This window comes from Solanum dulcamara, chromosome 8 (assembly GCF_947179165.1).
Source record: "Solanum dulcamara chromosome 8, daSolDulc1.2, whole genome shotgun sequence".
NCBI classification, from domain to species: Eukaryota; Viridiplantae; Streptophyta; class Magnoliopsida; order Solanales; family Solanaceae; genus Solanum; species Solanum dulcamara.
This window is the reverse complement of record NC_077244.1, coordinates 67,118,101-67,139,924: the sequence shown is the minus strand read 5'-3', so window position 1 is coordinate 67,139,924 and position 21,824 is coordinate 67,118,101. Positions and strand designations below refer to the sequence as shown.

The window sequence follows — 21,824 nt, the reverse complement described above, 5'->3', positions numbered from 1 at the left end:
TTTTTTGGTAAGGTTTTTAATGAGGCAACATTTAAGACGTATTACCAGATGTGTGTACTTTTTTTCTTCACTAGGCTTTTTTTCCATTGGATTTTTCCTAGTAAGGTTTTAACGAGGCACAACATCCATTGTGTTCAGAATAACTCTCTCTATATTTGTTCTTTCATTAGATTTTTTTTTATAGATATCCAAGGGAGAGTGTTAAATTATGGTGGATATCTCTTTAATGGGTGTCTTTTTCTCAAGTGGGGCTCACTCAAAGGGGGCAAATTGCCCACTTGATTTTTAACCCTTATCTCTGGCTATAAATATAGCCATTTCTCTCTAATGATAAATACACAGATATAGCAACACTTTCTCCTCTTTATTTCTCTTAATCTCTTTTGCTCTTATTTTCTCTTTTTTAAATTATTCATTTAGTCTTATTTTACAACAATTCTCATATATTCGCAGATTAGTAGAACTCTAAAATTCCCCCATGGCATCCCAAATTCAATCTGTCCAAAAATGGAAATTTGATGTATTCTTTAATTTTAGATTGCAAGACTTGGGCACAAGCTTTGTTGCTGAACTTCACGAACATCTGAAAGACATGGGAATCAACGTATTCAGACCCGATATCAAGTATGAAAGAGTAGAACAAATTTCAACAAAAACCTTAGAAGCCATCGAGGAGTCAAGGATTGCCATTACCATCTTTTCCAAGGACTATACTTCATCCCGACGGTGCTTGGAAGAACTCACTAAGATCATGGAGTGCGTTGACAACAAGGGACAGGAATTCTGCTTTGTCTTCTATAAAGTTGATCCATCAGATTACTTGTGGTCAACAGTCACTATTGAGGAAGATCTAAAGGGTTTTGATTTGGAGAAGGTGCAGAGGTGGCAGGATTAAAAGATTATCTTTCTGGAGCTAAACTTTTCCCTTGGTGAGTATAGCTCAATAAAACAGTTGAGTTTGATTCAATTATTGCGAGACATGTTCATTTGCATATTGTTTGAAATTAACAAAGTTCTGATACAATTGAAAATAAAATATGGTCAGTTTATTTATATATTTTTTGAAAAAAACATAAAGTTATTATCTACTAGTTCATCCGAGCTGACTGAAACCCGTCCATTGCTTTATATTATGCAATTTGTTCTTCCTTAAGAGGCTCCTCACTGATATTTAATCTTTACAATCATTGGCACATACTTTCCTATTTCATGCCAATTGACAATTGATCTAGAGATTTCCCTTTTATTCCCAAGTTGTATTTCCTGCATTTTAGCTTAATTAGTTTAATTCATGCACTTAAGTAAGTCACATGACTAGCACGAGTGGGTTTTTAAAAGCTATTAGGAAAGTTGTTATCTGAGTTAGTTATAACTAACTCTGGGACACCAGCTCCCACTAGTCATCTACATATAGTCCGTGAGTTCAATGTAACAGGTATCAATTGAGATTAATAAGAAATTCTTTCTCTTTCTCTCTCTCTCAATTCTATCTTCTTCTTTGGAAGAGTTGAGTTCTGAACAATTTTGATTCCTTGTTCTTTAGGTTTTGCTCAATTTGGAAATTATTCCTGTAGTAGTATATCATTGGTATCAGAGCTTTTGATCCTTTGACCTGCATCAATGGGAGATCACAACACGTGTATGCAAGAATTACGATGGGAAGTCGATACCTTGAAGGGTTCCATGTAAGGTGTGGTCAATTATGTCATGGAATTACCGCAAGCTATGGATGCAAAGATAGCGCAAGCTATGAAGGATATTAAGAGGTTACTTTTAGGGGGGCATGTAAACCCTAGGGTTCCAATTCCTCAGGGAAATAGGGAAGGAATTCACAAGGTAGATGATCAGGGTCACGGGGTGCATGAAGCTAATAGAGATGGAGATGTTTGTGGAGCTCCCCCTCCCAATAGCAATTACCCAGCTGACAATCGCAATTATCAAATTGATTTGCCCCATTTTGATGGTAAAGGATTGAAGGACGGGTTATACAGGTGTGAGCAGTTTTTTGATGTAGATGAGACTCCAGCAGATGCAAAAGTGAAGCTAGCTTCCTGCAAATTGGATGGCAAGGCCTTACAATGGCATCAATCATATATGAAGCATCAATTCAGTAGGGAATGGCCTAGTTGGGGTGATTATGTAAGGTGTTTGTATGCTAGATTTGGGACGGAATTGTATGATGATCCTATGTAAAGCTGTCAAAATGGGCTGGCCCAACCCAACCCAACTCAACCCTAAAGGGCTAGCGAGTTAAATGGGTTAGGATGGGTTGACCCTTTAACTAAAAAACTTATAAAATAACAGCCCAACCCAACCCTAAGCGGGTTGCGGGTTGGGACGGGTTGTCCTTTCAATCAAAAGATAAACAATATTGACCTCTTAGAAAGAATATCGAACATTGATCAACACAACACCAATACGTCAAAAATTCACATGTCCATGAGTTTCACACACTTTAGTGGAATACTTACAAAACAATATAACATGTAAGATACAACAGTCAACAATCATAAGATTCATCATAACAACATACATTACATGATCATTTTTTCATAAACTAGACAAAAGGAGAAACGAGAAATTAGGCATAAATATAAAAGTAAAAGAGGTCAAAGACTCATAGTTATAATAACTTCAATTGCTTCTGAGCCACGTGGGTTGAGCTCATGAGGTTGGGCTAAAAAGCCTCATTTCTAAATGGGCTGAAAATTTTTAGTTCAACCCACTTAATTCAAGGGTTGGGTTGGCCCGGCCTAATGGGCCAAGCCATTTTGACAACTCTAATCTATGGGAGATTTCAAAGATCTAAGGCAAGTTAATTCTGCTCAGGATTATGTCGATATTTTTGATGAATTACTCACTAGAGTTGAGCTTTCGGAAGATTATGTTGTTAATTGTTTTGTGAGGGGGCTTAAACAGAAATTGGTTTACCTGTCAAGATGGGGCCTAGGTCTTTGGCTAAATCAGTTAGCCTGGCTAGGATACAGGAACAAACCCTTTTAGTTCAAAAACAAAATTTCTCCTCAAATACTAAACCTACTATCAGGTTCAACCCCACCACACCTACTTTTTCTTATGGTTCTGGCCAGCAGTCCAGTAAGAACACTCAGAATTTCTCAAAACCACCACCTAATCTATCTACTAATCCAAAACCAACTCTGAAAAATGTGAAGTTCCTGATTCCTGCTGAAATGGATGAAAGAAGAAGCAAGGGTCTATGTTTCAATTGTGATGAGAAGTATGTGTATGGACATGTTTGCAAGAAGAAGAGGCAATTATTTTCCATGGAGGTGGAGGAAGACAGTGAGGAAATTGTGGAATAAGAGGACAATGTCCTAATAGATCCTGCTGAATTCCTGTCTATGATTGGACAAGGGTTGGAGTTTGATGATAAAGGTGCTATTCTCCCACTTGTATCAGTTCATGTCATGAGTGGCTTACATGACTTCAGAAGGGTCACAGTGTCTGTCAAAGGCAAAGCTGTACATGTACTCATTGATACAGGGAGCACTCACAACTTCCTTGATCTAAACATTGCTAAAAGATTAGGTTGTGCTCTGACTGCTATTTCTCCTTTTGCTGTGTCTGTGGCTGATGGTAAGAAAATGTATTGTAATTTCTTGTGTTCGAAGTTTATATGGAAGATGCATGGGGTATCATTTGATTCTGATATGTTAGTTCCACTTATTGGGGGTTGTAATATGGTTCTTGGGGTCCAATGGTTGATTACACTGGGTGATATTATGTGGAATCTTAGACAGTTGAAGATGGAGTTCAGTATTATGGGACACAAGGTGTCCTTGAGGGGGATCAAGCCTCCTGCAGCTAAGATGATTCAGCAGAGTGGTTGGCTAAGCCAGCTGAATTATGCATGATCTCTGTAGGTATGTATTTGGAGGAGGGGTACATCATTGATGGTGCTAGTCTTTTCACTATGAGCAGTTGTGGTACACCTGATGAAGACAATAAAGAGGTAAAGGAGGTGCTGCAAGAATTCCTTGACCTGTTTGAAGTACCAAAAGATCTACCCCCATCTAGAAGCCATGACCATAGAATTGTGTTGAAAGAAGGTACTTCACCTATTAATACCAGGCCTTATAGGTACCATGCAATACAAAAAGATGAGATTGAGAAATTGGTCAATGAGATGCTAGATTCAGGAGTTATCAGACCTAGTACAAGTCCATATTCATCACCCATAGTCATGGTGAAGAAAAAGGATGGTTCATGGAGGGATGTGTGTAGATTATAGAGAACTGAATGCTCATACTGTGAAGGACAAATTTCCCATTCCCATGATTGAGGAGTTGTTGGATGAAGTTCATGCTGCTAAATACTTTTCTAAATTGGATTTGAGATCAGGTTACCACCAAATTAGGATGTTTAAACCTGAACATTCCTAAAACAGCATTCAAGACACACCAAGGCCACTATGAATTCATGGTCATGCCTTTTGGACCGACTAATGCCCTTACTACATTTCTAAGTCTGATGCATCAGATTTTTCTTGCTCATCTCAGAAAGTTTATTTTGGTTTTCTTTTATGATATTTTAGTCTACAGCTCTAGCAGGTCTGATCACATTTCTCATTTGAGGATAACATTCAGTATTCTCAGGGCCAATGTCTTATATGTGAAGCAAAGCAAATGTGCTTTTGGGGTCAGACAAATCGACTATTTAGGCCATATCATCTCTGAAGAAGGTCTAGCTATGGATAGTGGTAAGGCAGCGACCGTGGGTTTTTAGGCCTTGCAGGCTATTACAAGAGATTTATCCAAGGATTTGGACTTATAGCAAGACCCTTGAATGATCTATTGAAGAAGGGTAAATTCAGCTGGAATGCAACAGCTTCTGATGCTTTTGACAAGTTGAAAAGAGCTATCACTTCAGCACCTGTCTTGGCTTTACCAGACTTTTCCCAGGGGTTTATTGTGGAAACAGATGCCTCAGAAGGAGGCGTTGGTGCTGTATTAGCTCAAGGTACCAGACCTATAGCATTCTTTAGTCAAGGATTGTCTGAGAAGAATAAAGCTTTGTCAATATATGAAAGAGAGTTGTTAGCCTTGGTGTCAGCTGTACAAAAGTGGAGACCATACCTTTTGTGTCGGCATGATTATTTGGTATTTATCAAAGTATGCACTCGCTATTTATACCTGTTAAATGGTGCTAAAATGATAGTTCGTGGCAAGTTCTAGGGGTTGTCGATCTATTTGGCCTTAATGGAAAACTTTCTTTCTCCTACAGAAGAATTTCATGCCAAATTATTACTTGGAACATGATATATATGAATTTCTAGAAATATAAAGAACTTCCTTTTGGAAACTAATGGATAATTATTGTTTGACAAGTTCAGGTTTTTTTTTAAATTTCTTTTGGTTTAATTTAAGAAAATATAGGAACAATTCTTAGATGATACACTATTTTTAAGAAATTAGATTATTACTCTTTTGAAACTTCCAGGTATCAATTTATCATTTTTGGCTTCTGGTTATCAAGATAGTTGAATTTAGTGTCTCAAGGGAAAGAACTTCTAATGTAAACACATGTCACAGAACCTTAAATTGACTGGAGAGTGAATTTCTGTTTAATAGAGTTACTTTATTTTTTTTCCAGAGGACAGAATCTATTAAAGGCATAATGGTACCAATTGGCTCAGACCAACATGTATGCAAGTGGAGCAAAGCTTTCAGAAACATGCCTTGTCTTAGGTTACTCATTGTCAAAGGGCAGGAGGTCCGGCATCATGACGTTATTTGTGACCCTATTGAGTGTCTCCCCGGTAACTTGAAATGGCTTGAGTGGTCATACTACAGTTTTGAATCTTTACCAGCATATTATGAACCAGGAAACCTTGTTGGGCTCCACATGACTTTTAGTTCTCTTGTTGAAATTTTCAAGGAGCCAAAGGTATTATTTATCTCCTTTAGAAACAAATCATTTTTGAAAAAAAAAAAGCATAGCTAAAGCTGAAGTTTCTATTCATTCTCTCTTTATGAACAGGCATTTGTTAAGTTGACAGTCCTCAATTTAAGTTTTTCTAGAAATTTAATCCGAACGCCCAATTTTTCGGATATTCCAAACCTGCAGAGGATTATTCTGAAAAGCTGCGTATGCTTGGTAGAAGTTCATCCATCCATTGGCCATCTCAGAAAGGTTATCTTTTTGAATATGGAAAACTGCGAAAGTCTCAAATCTTTACCAAGCAGTATTCAAATGGAATCTCTTGAAAGCTTCAATCTCTCAGGTTGTGAGAAGTTAGAAAATTTTCCAGAAATTCAGGGAAATATGGAATTGCTATCAGAGCTCCTTTTGGCACATACTGCAATATGGGAACTTCCCTCATCAGTTGGACAGCTCAGTGGCATCAGCTTGCTCGATTTGCGTTCATGTAAAAACCTTGTAAGACTCCCAGCCAGTGTCTCTGAGATGAGAAAACTGAAAATTTTGAGTGTGAAAGGCTGCTCAAGACTTGCAAACTTTCCTGAAAATTTAGGTGATCTAAACCAGATGGAGGAGCTCTATGCTGGTAACACTGCCATTTGGCAACTACCAGATTCTATTGGAAACTTGAGCAAACTTAAAGTCCTATCGTTAAGAAGTGGCCGGAAGGTAAAGCATCAAACTGGTGACAGTTTGATGTTACCCTCTTCTTGGGAGTTTCATTGTTTGAAGGAATTGAAAAGCTTAGATCTCAGTGGATGCAATTTATCTGATAACCATACTGCTGCTCTTATGAATTTGCCTTCTTTACTGGAACTGAATCTGAGCAGAAACAAGTTTATTTCAATACCTGATATCATCAGTCGACTTTCTCAGCTTCGATATCTCAACATAACACAGTGTCAGGAACTTAAGAAACTTCCCAAACTTTCTCCAAGTATAGAGGAATTATATGCAGAAGATTTTTTGGCCAAGCAAAGTATTGCAAAGCTACAAATGTACCAGAGGTTGAGTTTGGTGTCATTCACCAATTATAGTTTTGATCAACAATCTTATACAGAGGAGAGCAATGGTAGCTCAGTTTTGGATGAGATTCTCGGTTTGTTTCTCTCAAGCAATATGGATTATGTGGTCCACCCCTCTCTCAACTCCGATCACAGGGTGACTTGTTCTATTGTCTTCCCTGAACGTGTGATTCCCAGGTGGTTTAAGCATCAGAGTGTTGATGAAAAGATCTTGTTCAAATTTTCCATTAATTGGTATAATGACAAGTTCAAGGGCTTTGCATTATACTGTGTGACTCTCATGGGAGCAGGTGTCTTCAGTCCTGAACCAGGACTATCTGAGAAGTATGACTATGCTTTCATCAAAGCCAAATTGATATGCGATGATCATTTAGAAGACCTTAAAGTTCTAGAGAAAGAATGTAAAGTGGGCACAGCATCTAGAACGTATGCCTGGTATGTTTGCTTTGTCTACATACCATTGTCTGCTTCACTGCAGGTGTCCGACACAGATGTTGGAAATATTAAGTATTAACCAGTACAGCCTATTTGAGGCATCTATCCCTGGGCACATTGTAAGACGGTGGGGAGTTCGTATAATCTATGAGGATGAAAGAACAGTTTTTGCAAAAAATTACGTTAGTGGTGGTTTCACATCACTTAAGTTGAAGGGAGGCTAAGGCCTCGTTTGTTTGTACTTAATGGAGGTGTGAATCTTAATCATTTAGATTCAACCCATTAAGTGTGCTTAATTTTTAGATCTGAATCTCAGTCATTCAAATTCAATACATTAAGCCTATTTGTTTCTTTTTTAAAATAGATAATTACCTTTTTGAGTTCCTTATATAAAATATTTACGGCTTTTAAACATATTTCTTATTTATTACCTAAATATACCATATTTAGAAAATATTTAACATCTATAACAACTGTACTATGTATTAAAAGTGAATTATATATAATATATATATATATTATATTTTTGGTAAAAAAAACTGCATTATGTATTAAAAACGAATTATGCAAATAATATAGATGTCACTATGTATAAAAGTAACTTCACATGCAATATAGATGTTTTATAAGTATCTTAAAATGTATTAGACTTATTTGATAAAACATCTACATTATGCATTAAAAGTGAATTATATGTGTTAAAATTATATAGCTATAAATGATAAATATTTTCTAGTATGGTACATTTAGGTAAGTTTTCCTTTTAAAAATAGCCTCTTATTGAATTTGAAAAGATCTGAATGAATCAGATCTATAGGAGAATTTTAATAACATTCAGACTTATTTAATACACTTTAAAATAATCACTTGTCGCTTCTCTCTCTTTCCATGGCTTCCCTCTCTGCTACAAATTGAACCGGTAAGTTTTCATATTGTCAAGAATTCTTGTTGTAATAATATTTTTGAGTGTATTGATGTTTACCAAGAACTCAAGATTCAATATTAGTCATAATTAGGGTGATGCTTTGATAATCCTTCTCTTGAGAAAACTTAGTAACAAAACTCTTATAGGTTGGGGTGATGCTTTGATAATCCACTACATCTCCAATAAAGTATAGGCAATTTTTAGTAATACATACTTTAATACGCAATATGATGTATAACTAATGACACTAATTATATATGACAAAAAAACTGTATAAAATAAGATAATACTAATACATAAAATTAATTCATTTATTATTTTTGTTAATATACTCTGCCAAACAGATGCAGTGTCATTTGTTTGAGCTCAAAGAGCAGACGGACATTGAACAACCCATCATATATGATCTGTATAAGGTGCATCCTTTTTCTTTTTCATTAATGTTTCTCCTTATAAATATTATAGTTGTATGTTCTTTCCAATCCTTTAATATTGAATTTTATTGCTCAATCAAGCTCTGCCGATTCTTTAGTAATTTAAATGTCAAGCAACAGAAGAAACTATTCCCTCCATTTTAATTTGTTTGTTTGATTTTGACTTGTATGGATTTTAAGAAATTAAACAAGACTTTTGAATTTTATGGTCTTAAACTAAAGATATGTAGAATGCACCAAAATGCTCCTTAGTGTTGTGATTTTAAACATGTCATTTGTAAAATTGAAATTAAAGAATAGCTAATAAAGGAAAGAGACATTCTTTTTGAAATTGACTAAAAAGAAAGTAATACAAACAAATTGAAACGGATGAAATTACTAATATAGCTAAGTATTATTACATCTTTGCTCATGAATATTAAGATACATTTTTCAGTGGATTGTATTACAAAGCATTAGGAAATAATCACAGGCTCCTCATCAAGAGTGTACTTTATATCTTATCTTAATCTGTGATTTGTAGGATGGTCGGATGAGTGAACAAGTAGTGCTGTATCTAGATAGATTTGAGAGCAGAGGAAGCACTTCTCTGTTAGTGATTGATCTGACTAATTTGGATTCGTGTCGGAAACGTTACTAAGAGCTAAAGTACTTTTCCAAAAGCAGAGCAGAACTAACAATGAATTTATTGGTTATCAAAATTAAGAAAAAAGTGACATAAGTCTTACTTATTAAGTATCGAACAATAGCCGCCGCTACAATCATCATCTCCTCCTCCACCGTTACCACCACCACCTCCTCCTCCTTGATCGTCACCACCATCACTTTCGCTGGCTCCTTCTCTATCTTATTCGCTTCACTTTCTATCAAAAAATTTAAGCGCTCCTTCTTTATTCATCTCCTTCAGACTATATTTTAGAATTTTTAGCATCTTTATTACTTGTAGCATCATATGTCCAAACATGGATTTTCCTATATTGTCTTAACTCTATCCAAAAGGCAAGGGTGGCAAGACCAGACATTTCAATACTTGAAGAAGTTTCGTTTTTACTCCTTCATTTTTAATCAGAGGTCTCGGGTTTAAGTTTGAATACAAAATCGTCGTTGTTATAAAGCGCTTTATCCTTCAATGTGTAACTTTCCGACACGAATTCGAATTTAGTTGGGTTCAAATGCAGTACCGAACACTGGGTGGAAAAAGTCTCTTTTAAGTGCTCTTCTAGTACTCAAGTTTCAATTTTGATGGGGGCAGTGATCACTAATTCCCTAGTGAGGAAATATGCATAATAAGGTATTTGGTTCAACCATTATTTATTATCCATAAACCTAGTCAATCTTGGAGAAGATTTTGTTCTCTTCTTGTTTATTATTCTAAATAAATTGATGCCTTTTGGAGGGAATTTCAATAGTTTATAAGTGTCCACACACATTTGACAGTCCATAACGCATAATTTTTTTAAAAATTATACACAATATGGGCAATTTTTGAGGCCTTAATATTTTGGGAGCTTAATGTTATGGCCCGCCACTTGATCTTGAAGAAGGTAGAAGAATCTAGAGTCTTGGAGAGGTTAGTGGAAAACTCTAGACCCTTATAGAAGCTTGTAGAGAAGTCTTGAAAGACTTAGAATTCTTAGAGTGTGTAGAGAATTCTAGAGAGGGACTTCTTTGTAAATACGGAAGGACTTGTATAATAAATTTTATTTACACTTAGGCCCCTTAGGAGTAGTATAAATAGAGGTGCATTCATTTGTAGAAGATCATCAAGCAATCAAGCATTCTTCCAAAGCAATACAAAAGCCTTCTTCATAAAAGCCCTCTTGTCTTCTTATAATCTAGCATTCCCTTAGCGATCTAGTCATAAAGTCTTACTTGAGCTTGCAAGATCGTGAAAGATTCGTGAGTAAGTTGTCAAGTGCCGCACGGAAGTCTTAGCGTGAAGTCTAAGTCCGTGACATTAAGCTACTACTTTATGCCGTATTTTACTACAAATATAAATATTTAGGATATTCATTTCTTTTTAAAATCATTCTCTTAACTCTTTAGAATGAAGATGCTAACCTAAGTTCAACAATTTTCTTGATACATCAAGAAATTATTTTCTTTGACCAAAATAAAAGAAATAATTTTTTATGATTATACTAATATACTTCACAATCTTATATATTTATAAAAAAAATCCTAGAATCAATGATGTGGCATATTTACAACACATAAATGTATTTATCTAATTTCTTAAATTTTTATTTTTCCACATTTAAATACATTACTTAATCATTAAATGTAGAGCCAAAACATGTTTCAACACCCAAAGCACCCTTTTGGCATTCTTTCATCACCGATCATTTCTACTTAAAGTTTTAACATTTAATTCATCCAAACAATAAACGATACCTTATTCTGGGTTGACAGAAACAAAACGTATGCATTTCTTCTATCCATTTTTACTAACTCCATTACTAAATTCTATTTACTCACTGTTTTTTTTCTTCTCAATACATCGTCTATCATCATGTAAAAGATAACCAACATCACCCGCTTTTTTACCACGTTACTCTAGTCTGATATACATCAAATTTCTAATTATTATTTTTTTTGAAAAAATATGAAGAAACCAACAAATAAAGGAAATCTTCATCATCTGGTAAATTAGATACTTGATTTTAGACTTGTTAGACTTTGAAATGAATTATGAGTACCATGTGCGTGTTATTGTATCGTTGTTTGGAATTTTTCGTTCTTATATTCTATTATTATTTACAGTTTTTTTGTGAGTCCATAATATACTGTTTATTGATACAGTAATACTGAGAGTTACTGTGAGACTTTAATATATATAAAAAAAATTCTTCATTTAAAATTTGTGGTTCTTATATTTTGTCATTTGTGATTATGGGAGACAATAGTTTATAATTTATTAATATAATAATATTGAGACTAATTGTGAGACTTTGATGGTATGAAATATGATTAGTGTTTTATTTTTTCGTTGTTTGAAAAGTTTTGTTCTTTAATTTTGTAGTTTGTGTTTTATCGGAAGTCAATAGTTTATTATTTATTGAAATAATAATACTAAGATTTATATACATATATAAAGAGAGTTAGGAATGGTACAATAATACTGCGATTTTTTCACCTTTATTATTATTATTTTTAAAAAAATCCTATTTTTTAAATTTTCTTTTAACTAAAATAATTATACAATATTAATATTGTTTGATCAAGCAACCTACATATTTAAAACTAAATTCAAAAAGACATAAACTTTATTGGGAGGATAATTCCCCCCTATATAAGACTTTTAACCACTACATTGTGATACTATTGTATTGATCTTTTTCAATTTTGCCTTTTTTAAATTCATTTATCTAGATGTTTTTTTTTTAAAAAAGCTCAAAATTGCCTAAAAACACCTTGTATAACTAATCAAAATAATTCTATTTCATATTAAGTAAAATGAGTTTAAGTAGTTTTATTTGTATACTAAGTAGAAGTTATAAGATGAAATCTATGTAATTGTAATTTTACCTAAACTAATTACATATTTCTTAATTAGATAAAACTTAAATAAGTTTCACTGGTTAGTTAAGTATATGAATTAACTTAATTTTATTTTTTAATTGAAAAAAGTGATCCTATCTAAATTAATTATCGAGAAACTGATATTTTTGTAAACTCTTTCTATGTCAGTGTGAAGCGCGGGTATATTCACTAGTTAAATATATAATAGATAGTATTACGATTATAAGTAATAATTAAATATACAGCTCTAATCTATCTATATTATACTTTATTAAAAGCACGAAGGTCCTAATAATGTTATTTGAATTTTTTACCCTTCATTAAAAAAAATTAGACAAAATCATTTTTTCACCAATTTTCTTTAATTATTGTATCATTATTTTAATGATATGAAATATGGAGTATAATATAAATCCTAAAATATTTTTTCCTAAAATAATTGGCCAACTCCTAAATATTTGGTAGAAGGTTTTATTTATTAAGGTATTCTAAAATAATGAAAAATTCCATGAATCCTAATTATATATGAAAATATTTAGAACTATATATGTCCGTGAATAATGAAATTGAGTTAATCAAAATATTTTCATTAATTTTTATTTTATAGCCTAAACATATTGTTTACTTATTATGTTCTCTAGGTTTATTAGGAGTTTTAATGTTAAATTTTCTACATTAGGAATTTGAAATAAAATATTTTTTATATATTAGACACATGTGTTTGGCTACCATTTTTAGTTTCTTACCCTTTTTATTTTTATAGGAGTCCACCTTTTTTACTTTCAGTCGATGACCTTTTCTAAAAAACTGTCAAATGTAAGTGTTGCTCTCCAAACGCACACGCAAGTATACGTGGTCTCAAAAGTGATATAGTGGCTCTTTTTGAGAGCCGGATGTCGAACCCACAGGGAATATGCAACTAGACTTAGTTAACTTTGTAATGAATTGAATTATTAGTGTGTGTCTCAAAGGGTTAAGTTTGTTTATATCTACTAATGATTTTATCAAAACTAGGTGCAACCTACTTAGAAGATGTCAAATAGAATTTATCAATTTAAAGAAAAGTCCTTGGGTTGTAGCAAGTTAAGATTTTCAGTTTAATCTTCATTACCTTGGTATCCAATAGGTTCCCAATTACTGATTTACAGGGTTGATTTTACAATTATGATTTTCCAATCTCTAATTGCCTATTTTTGTTGACGGCTTAACTACATCGATGACCGGGGATAAACATGAACCAACAAAAATGCCTTAATCTTTTCATCCTGTTTAGCAACTAAACATGGTGTATATATATGTGTCATAATCATCCTATACACTAATTGTTCTAGACAACTCTAAAACAAACATGCTCCTTATATTCTAGTGTTCTATCTTCCTTTCATCTTCCGAGTTAAGGATAGACAACAAATATGTTCCAATGGTGATCAAGCATTAAAACAATTAAAACAAGAATATAAGAGTAACTTCATATGAAACCCATCTTCAACCAAAACAAACAAGAATTAAACTTTCATCTTATGGCTACCCCAAGAACAAGGGGATTTAGCCTGTCATAGTTTGTGAGACAATTACATGAAAAACTTCTAACATTAATTTGAATCTAAGATGAAAAAAAGGAAGAAAATATCATCAAACTAGGTCTTGGGTCGTCTTCCTTCAGCCTTCTCCCGTTAAGAACAAGTGCTTTTGATATAAAATGTAAAAATGCTCTTTATAGCACCAGAAAACTCGTTGTTAAAGCAATCGCACTGAAGTCCGCAATGCAGACTTGTCTTGTTTCAATATAACATTTCATTTTTTCTCTTTTGGGACGAATTCAGCTTGCCCATGTCCAAGGTCCGTGAAGCGGACTTGTCGCGAACCACACTGCCTAGCCAAATAATTTCACATTTCAATTTCTGATCAACATATTACCAAGGTCCGCGATGCGGACTTGTCGCGGACCACACTGTTTTGCCAAATATTTTCACGCTTTGATTTTGATAAACATAATTCCAAGGTCCGCAGCGCGGACCTGTCGCGGACCACACTGTCTCGTAAAATACATGTCATGTTTTTGGAGTAGAAAGTGTAGGTCCTTACTCCGTGATGTCGATTTGCGTTGTTGCAGTGTATTTTATTTGCCTTGTGATTTTATTTCTCTCTTTAATTCCAATATCCATCAAATCATGCTTCTTATTTTCATTTGTACTCATTTAGACCTGAAAGTTTCTAAACATGATATTTTGTTGCAATAATATGAAATATGAGCAAGATGGACTCAGCTTTAGGAGTTTTGTTTTCGATTCTAGCAATAATATATGGGTTTTAGTTGCTATTACGTGCCCAAGATCAGTAAGCTAATAATTTTTTCACTCCTACTTCTCAATTCAGGACCGACTCCCGACCTTGATTCGAGACCCATCTCTTGGATCCCAAATCGGCTCTGGATCGAATCTTGATTTTGATGTCGGATCCTATATAAGCTTCGGGGTCAAATTTTGAGTTGGATGTCAAGGTCGGGACTTGAATCAAGTGTTAGAACGGTGTTTCGAGTCGAGTGTCAAAGTAGGATTTTGAATTGAGAGTTAAGGTCGAGTCATAGGTCAACTGTCGGGTTCGAATCCCAAATTGATCGTCGGAATCGGATATCGAGGTCGAATCTCGATTTAGAAACCAAGTCATAGGTTGACTTTTAAGGTCGGGTCTGAGTCAGGTGTCGGGGGTCAGATCTTGCTTTGAAAGTCGGATCCCGAATTAAATATCAGGGTTGAATTTTAATTCAAAAGTTGAATCTTTAGGCCGGGTTCTAAAGCAGTCATTAGTGTCAGGTGTCGAGGTTGAATCCCAATTCAGAAGTCGAGTCCTTGGTTGGGAGTCGGGGTCATGTTTGATTTGGAATGTTGGTCCTGGATTAAGAGTCAGGCCTCAAGTTAGAAGTCGAGAGTCTGGGTAGGGTCTCACTTCAAAAGTTGAGTCCCACATTGGGACCCGACTTTCAAAGCAAGATCCAACCTCCGACACTTGACTGAGACCCGACCTGAAAAGTAGACCTATGACTCGGTTTCTGAATCAATATCCAACCTCAATATCCGATTTTGACAATCGATTCGAGATCCGAACCCGATAATTAACTTATGACCCGAAATTCGACCTTGATACCTGACTCGAAACACCATTCTGATATCTTACTCAAGTCTCGACCCCAACATCCAACTCAAGATTCGACCTCAAAGTTTACGTAGGACTCGACACCGAAATCAAGATTCGATCCCGAGTCGATTTGACACTCGAGAGTTGGGTCTTGAATCGAGGTCGAGAGTCAGTTTTGAATTGAGAATCAAGAGTCGGATTTTGAATTAGTATTGAAAGAAAAAATTATTAATTTACATTGAAAGTTTTCTGAAGGGACATTGACCAAAAGAAAAAAAAGGTGGACTCCTATAAAAATAAAAAGGATAAGAAACTAAAAATGATAAAGCCAAATACATGAGTTTAATATATAAAAATTATTTTATTTCAAATTTCTAATGTAGAAAATTTAACATTAAAACTTCTAATAAACCTAAATAACATAATACATGAATAGTATGTTTAGGTTATAAAATAAAAGTTAATAAAAAAAAGTGTAAATTATTAAAGATGATCATAATGAGTTGAAAGGATTCCTTAATTAACTCAATTTCATTATTCACGAACATATTTAATATATAATTTTTATTAATCTGTAGCAGATAAATTAAGAAGAAAGAAAACAACAATCCTAGGCTGTCTTTATCATCCACCGTATATAACAGACCTAAGAATTTACCTTCAGTTTCTTTATCAGAAACAGAAAGCAATTGAATTAGCTACTTCATTCAATTTCTCTCCAGAATAAGTAGTGACAATATTTCCCCCAAAAAAACCTCACTTCTTTCAATTAAAAATAATTGCAGATAAAACAAGCAGAAACGGGCACAGAAGTGACCCGACAAATCCAATTTGGTATGATTCTTCAACTTTCCATCCTGTCATGGACCTTTTCATAAAATTAGATCAATCTCTGCTCAAAATTTCATCAAAGAACCAAAAGGGTCGATTCAATTCTTCCTACAACGTTATTGCAAGAACTAAAGCTTCAATCTTTAGCTTTATACATGTACAAATTCCAGAATCATATTCAGTGGATTTGCAATTTCATCTATATCGTTAGTTCGAGTTGAAAGTAGTTAAGGGTTTAACCAATCTGCGTCTAAGTGTGTGTCAGCGATGTATCAATGGAGGAAGTTTGAATTCTTTGAGGAGAAATTTTCTGGGAAAGTTCCAGATGATATTGCCGGCAAGATCCAATGTTGTTCCAGCGGTAAAGGAAGGATTGTTTTGGGTTGTGATGACGGCACTGCTTCGTTATTGGATCGAGGATTGAAGTTCAATTATGGTTTCCAAGCTCATTCTTCATCTGTCCTCTTCCTCCAACAGCTCAAGGTATAGTTTTTTTTTCTTCTTCAACTTTCTCCTTAATTATTAGTACTCACTCTGTTTCAATTTGTTTGGCATATATGTATATATATTAGTACTCACTCTTTCAATAAGGTTAGAGGTGTGAAACAAAGAGAATTGTCATTAAGACAATGAATTTAGTTGTTTCTAAAAAGATTCTCAAATAAAAAGAAATTCATTATTTGTGGGTTCTCACCCGGTGCCTGGTATCATTGGGGCCAACCAAAGACGAATCTTTTATGTAGAAAGTGAATTATTATGTAGTGGTTTCACAAATAAGGGCTTAGTAGAGTTGCTTTTCCGCATGAGTACCTTCTCGCCTATTGTGTCTTGTATAAGAACTGTCACCAGACATCCACCCAACCACCTCTCCCGTATTGGTTTCCTTATCAACTCTGAACTTGGCTTGGAAGAAATGGTGATAGAAATTTGTCTTTGTTGAGTATTTTGTTTTAATGAAATGTAGTTTTTGTCATCGTGGAGGTTTCCTTGTGTTTGGGAGCTAAAGGTATCATGTAACATATGAAGTATGAAAAGATGTGAAGTTGAAATGTCAACTTCTAACTCACTAGAAAGTCTATTACATCAATTTTCTTTTAATTAAGTTGTTTAATGAATTGGATGGGTGATTGCATTGATAGCATTGTTTCTCTGTTATCTTTTTAATGACAACAATATAGTTTTTATGGAAGAACACCTGATGCACGTGCCTTCACAGAACCATACTTTTTTTTTTTGCTGTTGCTTTATCTGTGTTTTGATATCTCGTGGTTAGATTATGATAAACAGAATTTGGATTAAAAACCAGAAAGTACTAACTCCTGAGAGTATGCTTATTCAAAGTTGATAATGCAGAATCCACTGACTTTAGTTTTTTCTCTTTATCTGTTAACTAGCAAAGGAACTTCTTAGTGACTGTTGGAGAAGATGAGCAAATAGCTTCCCAACCCCCAGCTGTTTGTCTTAAAATTTTTGATCTTGACAAGATGGAGCCCGAGGGAACTAGTACATCAAGTCCAGATTGTATTCAAATACTGCGAATATTTACCAACCAGTTCCCTGAAGCAAAGGTGTATATTAGTATTTGTGAAGTTTCTTCTTTCTTATCTACTTGTGTACCTTTTCTTTTATTGCATATCATTCGATTATGTAATGGAAGTGCAAAACATATAACTGCAGATCACATCGTTTTTGGTTCTGGAAGAGGCTCCGCCATTGTTACTCATAGTTATAGGGCTGGACAATGGTTCCATCTATTGCATTCAAGGAGATATAGCCCGTGAACGCATCAAGCGCTTTAAGCTTCAGGTGGATAATCATTCAGAGAAAAGCCAATCCTCCATTACGGGTCTGGGGTTCAGAGTGGATGGTCAGGTGCTTCAGCTGTTTGCTGTTACTCCAAATACAGTGAACTTGTTCAACATGCATACTCAAGCACCTACTCGGCAGACTCTTGATCAGATTGGATCTAGTGTAACTAGTGTTGCCATGACTGATCGATCGGTGTGTGCTAATTGAAGTTTTCTTTAATCTTCTTTCCTTTTTGCTGGGAATTTCATTTTTTAGTATCATTGATATTATCCACTTGTAGGAATTCATTATTGGTCGGCCTGAGGCGATATTTTTCTATGAAGTTGATGGTCGTGGTCCTTGTTTGGCCTTTGAAGGAGAGAAGAAATTCCTAGGGTGGTTTCGTGGATATCTGTTATGTGTTTTTGCAGATCAAAGAACTGGAAAGAACACTTTCAATGTTTATGATCTGAAGAACCGGTTAATTGCCCACAGTATAGTGGTTAATGAAGTTTCTCAGATGCTTTGTGAATGGGGTAACATAATACTTATTTTGGAGGACAAATCATTTTTATGCATTGGGGAGAAAGATATGGAGAGCAAATTGGATATGCTTTTCAAGAAGAACCTTTATACAGTTGCTATAAATCTCGTCCAAAGCCAGCAAGCTGATGCCGCTGCAACTGCTGAAGTGCTGAGGAAATATGGGGATCACTTGTACAGTAAACAAGACTTTGATGAGGCTATGACTCAGTATATACACACCATTGAGCATCTAGAACCTTCTTATGTCATACAAAAATTTTTGGATGCACAGAGAATCCACAATCTCACCAATTACTTGGAAAAGTTGCACGAGAAGGGGCTTGCCTCAAAAGATCATACCACTCTTTTATTAAATTGTTACACCAAATTAAAAGATGTTGAGAAGCTGAATGAGTTCATCAAAAGTGAGGAAGGAGTTGGGGAACAAAAGTTTGATGTTGAAACTGCAATAAGGGTATGCAGAGCTGCCAATTATCATGAGCATGCCATGTTTGTTGCTAAGAAAGCTGGGAGGCATGAATGGTACCTTAAAATTTTACTTGAAGATCTAGGCAGATATGAAGAAGCTTTACAATATATCAGCAGCCTTGAGTTGAGTCAAGCTGGGGTGACAGTGAAAGAGTACGGCAAAATTCTAATTGAGCATAAGCCAGCTGAAACAGTTGATATACTCATGAGGCTTTGCACAGAGGAATCCGAACTGCCCAAGAAGCTAGCATCAAGTGGTGCATTTATCTCCATGTTGCCTTCTCCTATTGATTTTCTCAACATTTTTGTCCATTATCCTCATGCTCTTCTGGAGTTCCTTGAAAAATATACCAGCAAAGTGAAGGATTCATCTGCTCAAGTGGAAATTCATAACACACTCCTCGAATTGTACTTGTCCCATGACCTGGATTTCCCATCAGTTTCACAATCTAACATGGATGAAGGTGGAAATGATCTAGCACATAAATCTTCAAAAAAAGTATCTAATGGGAAGGTGATATTGGAAAAGAAAGACGCAAATGATGAGAAAGGTCGTCAAGAGCGGCGTCGGAAAGGGCTGACCTTGCTTAAGAGCGCATGGCCTTCTGAACTAGAACAACCACTATATGATGTTGATCTTGCCATAATTTTATGCGAGATGAACGACTTTAAAGAAGGATTGTTGTTTCTTTATGAGAAGATGAAACTTTTCAAAGAAGTTATTGCGTGTTACATGCAGGTACATGATCATGAAGGTTTGATTGCATGCTGCAAGAGATTGGGTGATTTGGGTAAGGGGGGTGACCCTTCTCTTTGGGCAGATTTGTTGAAGTATTTTGGTGAACTTGGCGAAGACTGCTCAAAAGAAGTCAAAGAAATCTTGACTTACATTGAGAGGGATGATATCTTGCCTCCCATTGTGGTTCTTCAGACACTTGCCAAAAACCCGTGCCTCACCCTCTCTGTTATCAAAGATTACATAGCTCGAAAGTTAGAACATGAGTCACAACTGATTGAAGAAGACCGCAGAGCTATGGAAAAGTATCAGGTTGGTTCTTGTCTGTTCGAATTCCATTTTATATTTCTGTGTGTACATTTTGGGATACCTGCAATGTGTAGGCTAACTTTCCTCCTTTCAGTCATTTCCTTAGTAGAGTTAAAAGGTAACTACAGTACAGTGACATAACTATGGGGAGTGAGGCTTTTTTTTTTTTTGAACTGCCTCATTTCAGCCATTTCTTTAATGTGTGGTAAACTATAGAGCCATACCATCTATTTAACTTATCTGAGCGTTTCCATGTAGTACACGTTGCAACATAGTCTGCTGTTGGTATCTTCCATATGCTGGTGAAGGCAATGACAGTTTCATATCATCCCAACATAGTAAAAATCAAAGCTCCCAATTCTCTGAGCTCCCATCTCATCACATTTGACATACTGGTTTGTGGCCTAAACAAAACGGATACTGTTTTCGTTCCTCTTCTCTTTTGGCCCCACATAGAATTTCAATGGGGAATATGGTAAGTGAGGACTGAGGATTCATATGGCCGATCCAAACTTGTTTGGGACTGAGGTGTAGTAGTTATTATAGTAGTGTTGTTTCTGTTCTGCTAATGATTTTTCTTTACCCAATTGATTTTTTAATAGATAATGGAACTATCACATATAACATTCTAGGTTAGAAAGTCACTCTCTTTTTCCTGCCTTTTCTTTTGGGGGAGGGAGGCCAGGAGTTGCTGGAATAACTGTCTTTTATCCTATACTATTAATATCATGTCTACCGAATAAATGTTGCCTTCTATTGGTTGTTCTCCTCTTTTTCACCATTTAATTAGATGCTTGACTTCTATTGCCTTCTCTTGGCACCTAGAACCACTGCCTAAACTTGCTATTTCTGATCTCATTAGCTATGCACCTGCACGACAGGTAGTCTACTTGAAACTTGAAATATAACTCCCTTACCGGGTAGTCTACTTGAAACTTGAAATATTACCCCCTTACCTTTTCTGTGTCCTTTTTGAGAAAGAAATTATCATATCTTTATATTAAGTTATCTCGAATTTTAATTTCATCTTCATCTGACTTCTTATGGATCCTTAAACAAAATTGAGAAATATAATATTCCGGTTATTTTCCCTTATTTTGCAGGAAGAATCATCAACAATGAGAAAAGAGATCCAAGATCTAAGAACAAATGCTAGAATTTTTCAGCTTAGCAAGTGTACTGCTTGCACATTCACACTTGACCTTCCTGCTGTCCACTTCATGTGTATGCACTCATTTCATCAGCACTGTCTTGGCGACAATGAGAAAGAGTGCCCTGAGTGTGCTCCCGAGTACAGAGCTGTTCTGGAAACAAAGAGGAGCTTGGAACAAAGTTCCAAAAACCCAGACCAGTTCTTCCAACAGGTCAAGAGCTCAAAGGATGGATTTTCTGTAATTGCTGATTATTTTGGCAAGGGGATTATCAGCAAAACGAGCAATGGACCTTCTGAAGCTATTAGATCAACCAGTGCTTCTTCCGACAACGATTTCTAGGATTGTGTCAGCACATTTGTTGAGTACTAAAGTTTTTTGAGATCTTTCCGGCCATAGAGAAAGTTTACTGAGCTACATGTTCAGAAGAATGTCATCCATTATGTTTTATAAAATTGGTGTTTCTTAGGCCACTTGTTTTTCTTTTAAGGTTATTGTTGAGCTGCAGTGTTTTTTTAATTAAAATGTTGTACCTTGGAGTTGAAGTATTTTTAAAACTGTGTGAAGAAAATAAATATA

General features: G+C 35.1%; 3 protein-coding genes across 5 annotated transcripts; all 3 read left to right on the top strand.

Moving 5' to 3' along the window:
* Positions 1 to 478: 478 nt before the first annotated feature.
* Positions 479 to 895, top strand: LOC129900091 (protein PHLOEM PROTEIN 2-LIKE A8-like). Its single transcript, XM_055975054.1, has one exon. It carries the CDS (start codon positions 479 to 481, stop codon positions 893 to 895), a length of 417 nt encoding a protein of 138 aa, XP_055831029.1.
* Positions 896 to 3,347: 2,452 nt separating this feature from the next.
* LOC129901193 (TMV resistance protein N-like) lies at positions 3,348 to 7,780 on the top strand. 3 transcript variants are annotated; one of them, XM_055976315.1, is made up of 3 exons: positions 3,348 to 4,980; positions 5,614 to 5,907; positions 6,001 to 7,780. In XM_055976315.1, exons 2-3 carry the CDS (start codon positions 5,638 to 5,640, stop codon positions 7,477 to 7,479), a joined length of 1,749 nt encoding a protein of 582 aa, XP_055832290.1. In that variant the 5' UTR covers positions 3,348 to 4,980; positions 5,614 to 5,637; the 3' UTR covers positions 7,480 to 7,780. The 3 variants fall into 3 exon arrangements, with proteins under 3 accessions (XP_055832290.1, XP_055832291.1, XP_055832289.1); XM_055976316.1 differs by having other exon boundaries at positions 3,348 to 5,120; XM_055976314.1 differs by having other exon boundaries at positions 3,348 to 5,132.
* An 8,256-nt stretch (positions 7,781 to 16,036) lies between these two features.
* Positions 16,037 to 21,824, top strand: LOC129899063 (vacuolar protein-sorting-associated protein 11 homolog). Its single transcript, XM_055973843.1, has 5 exons — positions 16,037 to 16,730; positions 17,642 to 17,815; positions 17,925 to 18,248; positions 18,337 to 20,097; positions 21,198 to 21,824. The coding sequence occupies exons 1-5, from the start codon at positions 16,515 to 16,517 to the stop codon at positions 21,585 to 21,587; spliced, it is 2,865 nt and encodes a 954-aa protein (XP_055829818.1). The 5' UTR covers positions 16,037 to 16,514; the 3' UTR covers positions 21,588 to 21,824.

Excerpts from the sequence above, each read along its gene's own strand:
- LOC129900091 (XM_055975054.1), top strand. The coding sequence starts at position 479 with ATGGCATCCCAAATTCAATCTGTCCAAAAATGGAAATTTGATGTATTC.
- LOC129901193 (XM_055976315.1), top strand. The coding sequence starts at position 5,638 with ATGGTACCAATTGGCTCAGACCAACATGTATGCAAGTGGAGCAAAGCT. Across the intron at positions 5,908-6,000 it reads AAATTTTCAAGGAGCCAAAG|GCATTTGTTAAGTTGACAGT; the intron begins GTATTATTTATC and ends CTTTATGAACAG.
- LOC129899063 (XM_055973843.1), top strand. The coding sequence starts at position 16,515 with ATGTATCAATGGAGGAAGTTTGAATTCTTTGAGGAGAAATTTTCTGGG. Across the intron at positions 18,249-18,336 it reads TTGCCATGACTGATCGATCG|GAATTCATTATTGGTCGGCC; the intron begins GTGTGTGCTAAT and ends ATCCACTTGTAG. Across the intron at positions 20,098-21,197 it reads GAGCTATGGAAAAGTATCAG|GAAGAATCATCAACAATGAG; the intron begins GTTGGTTCTTGT and ends CTTATTTTGCAG.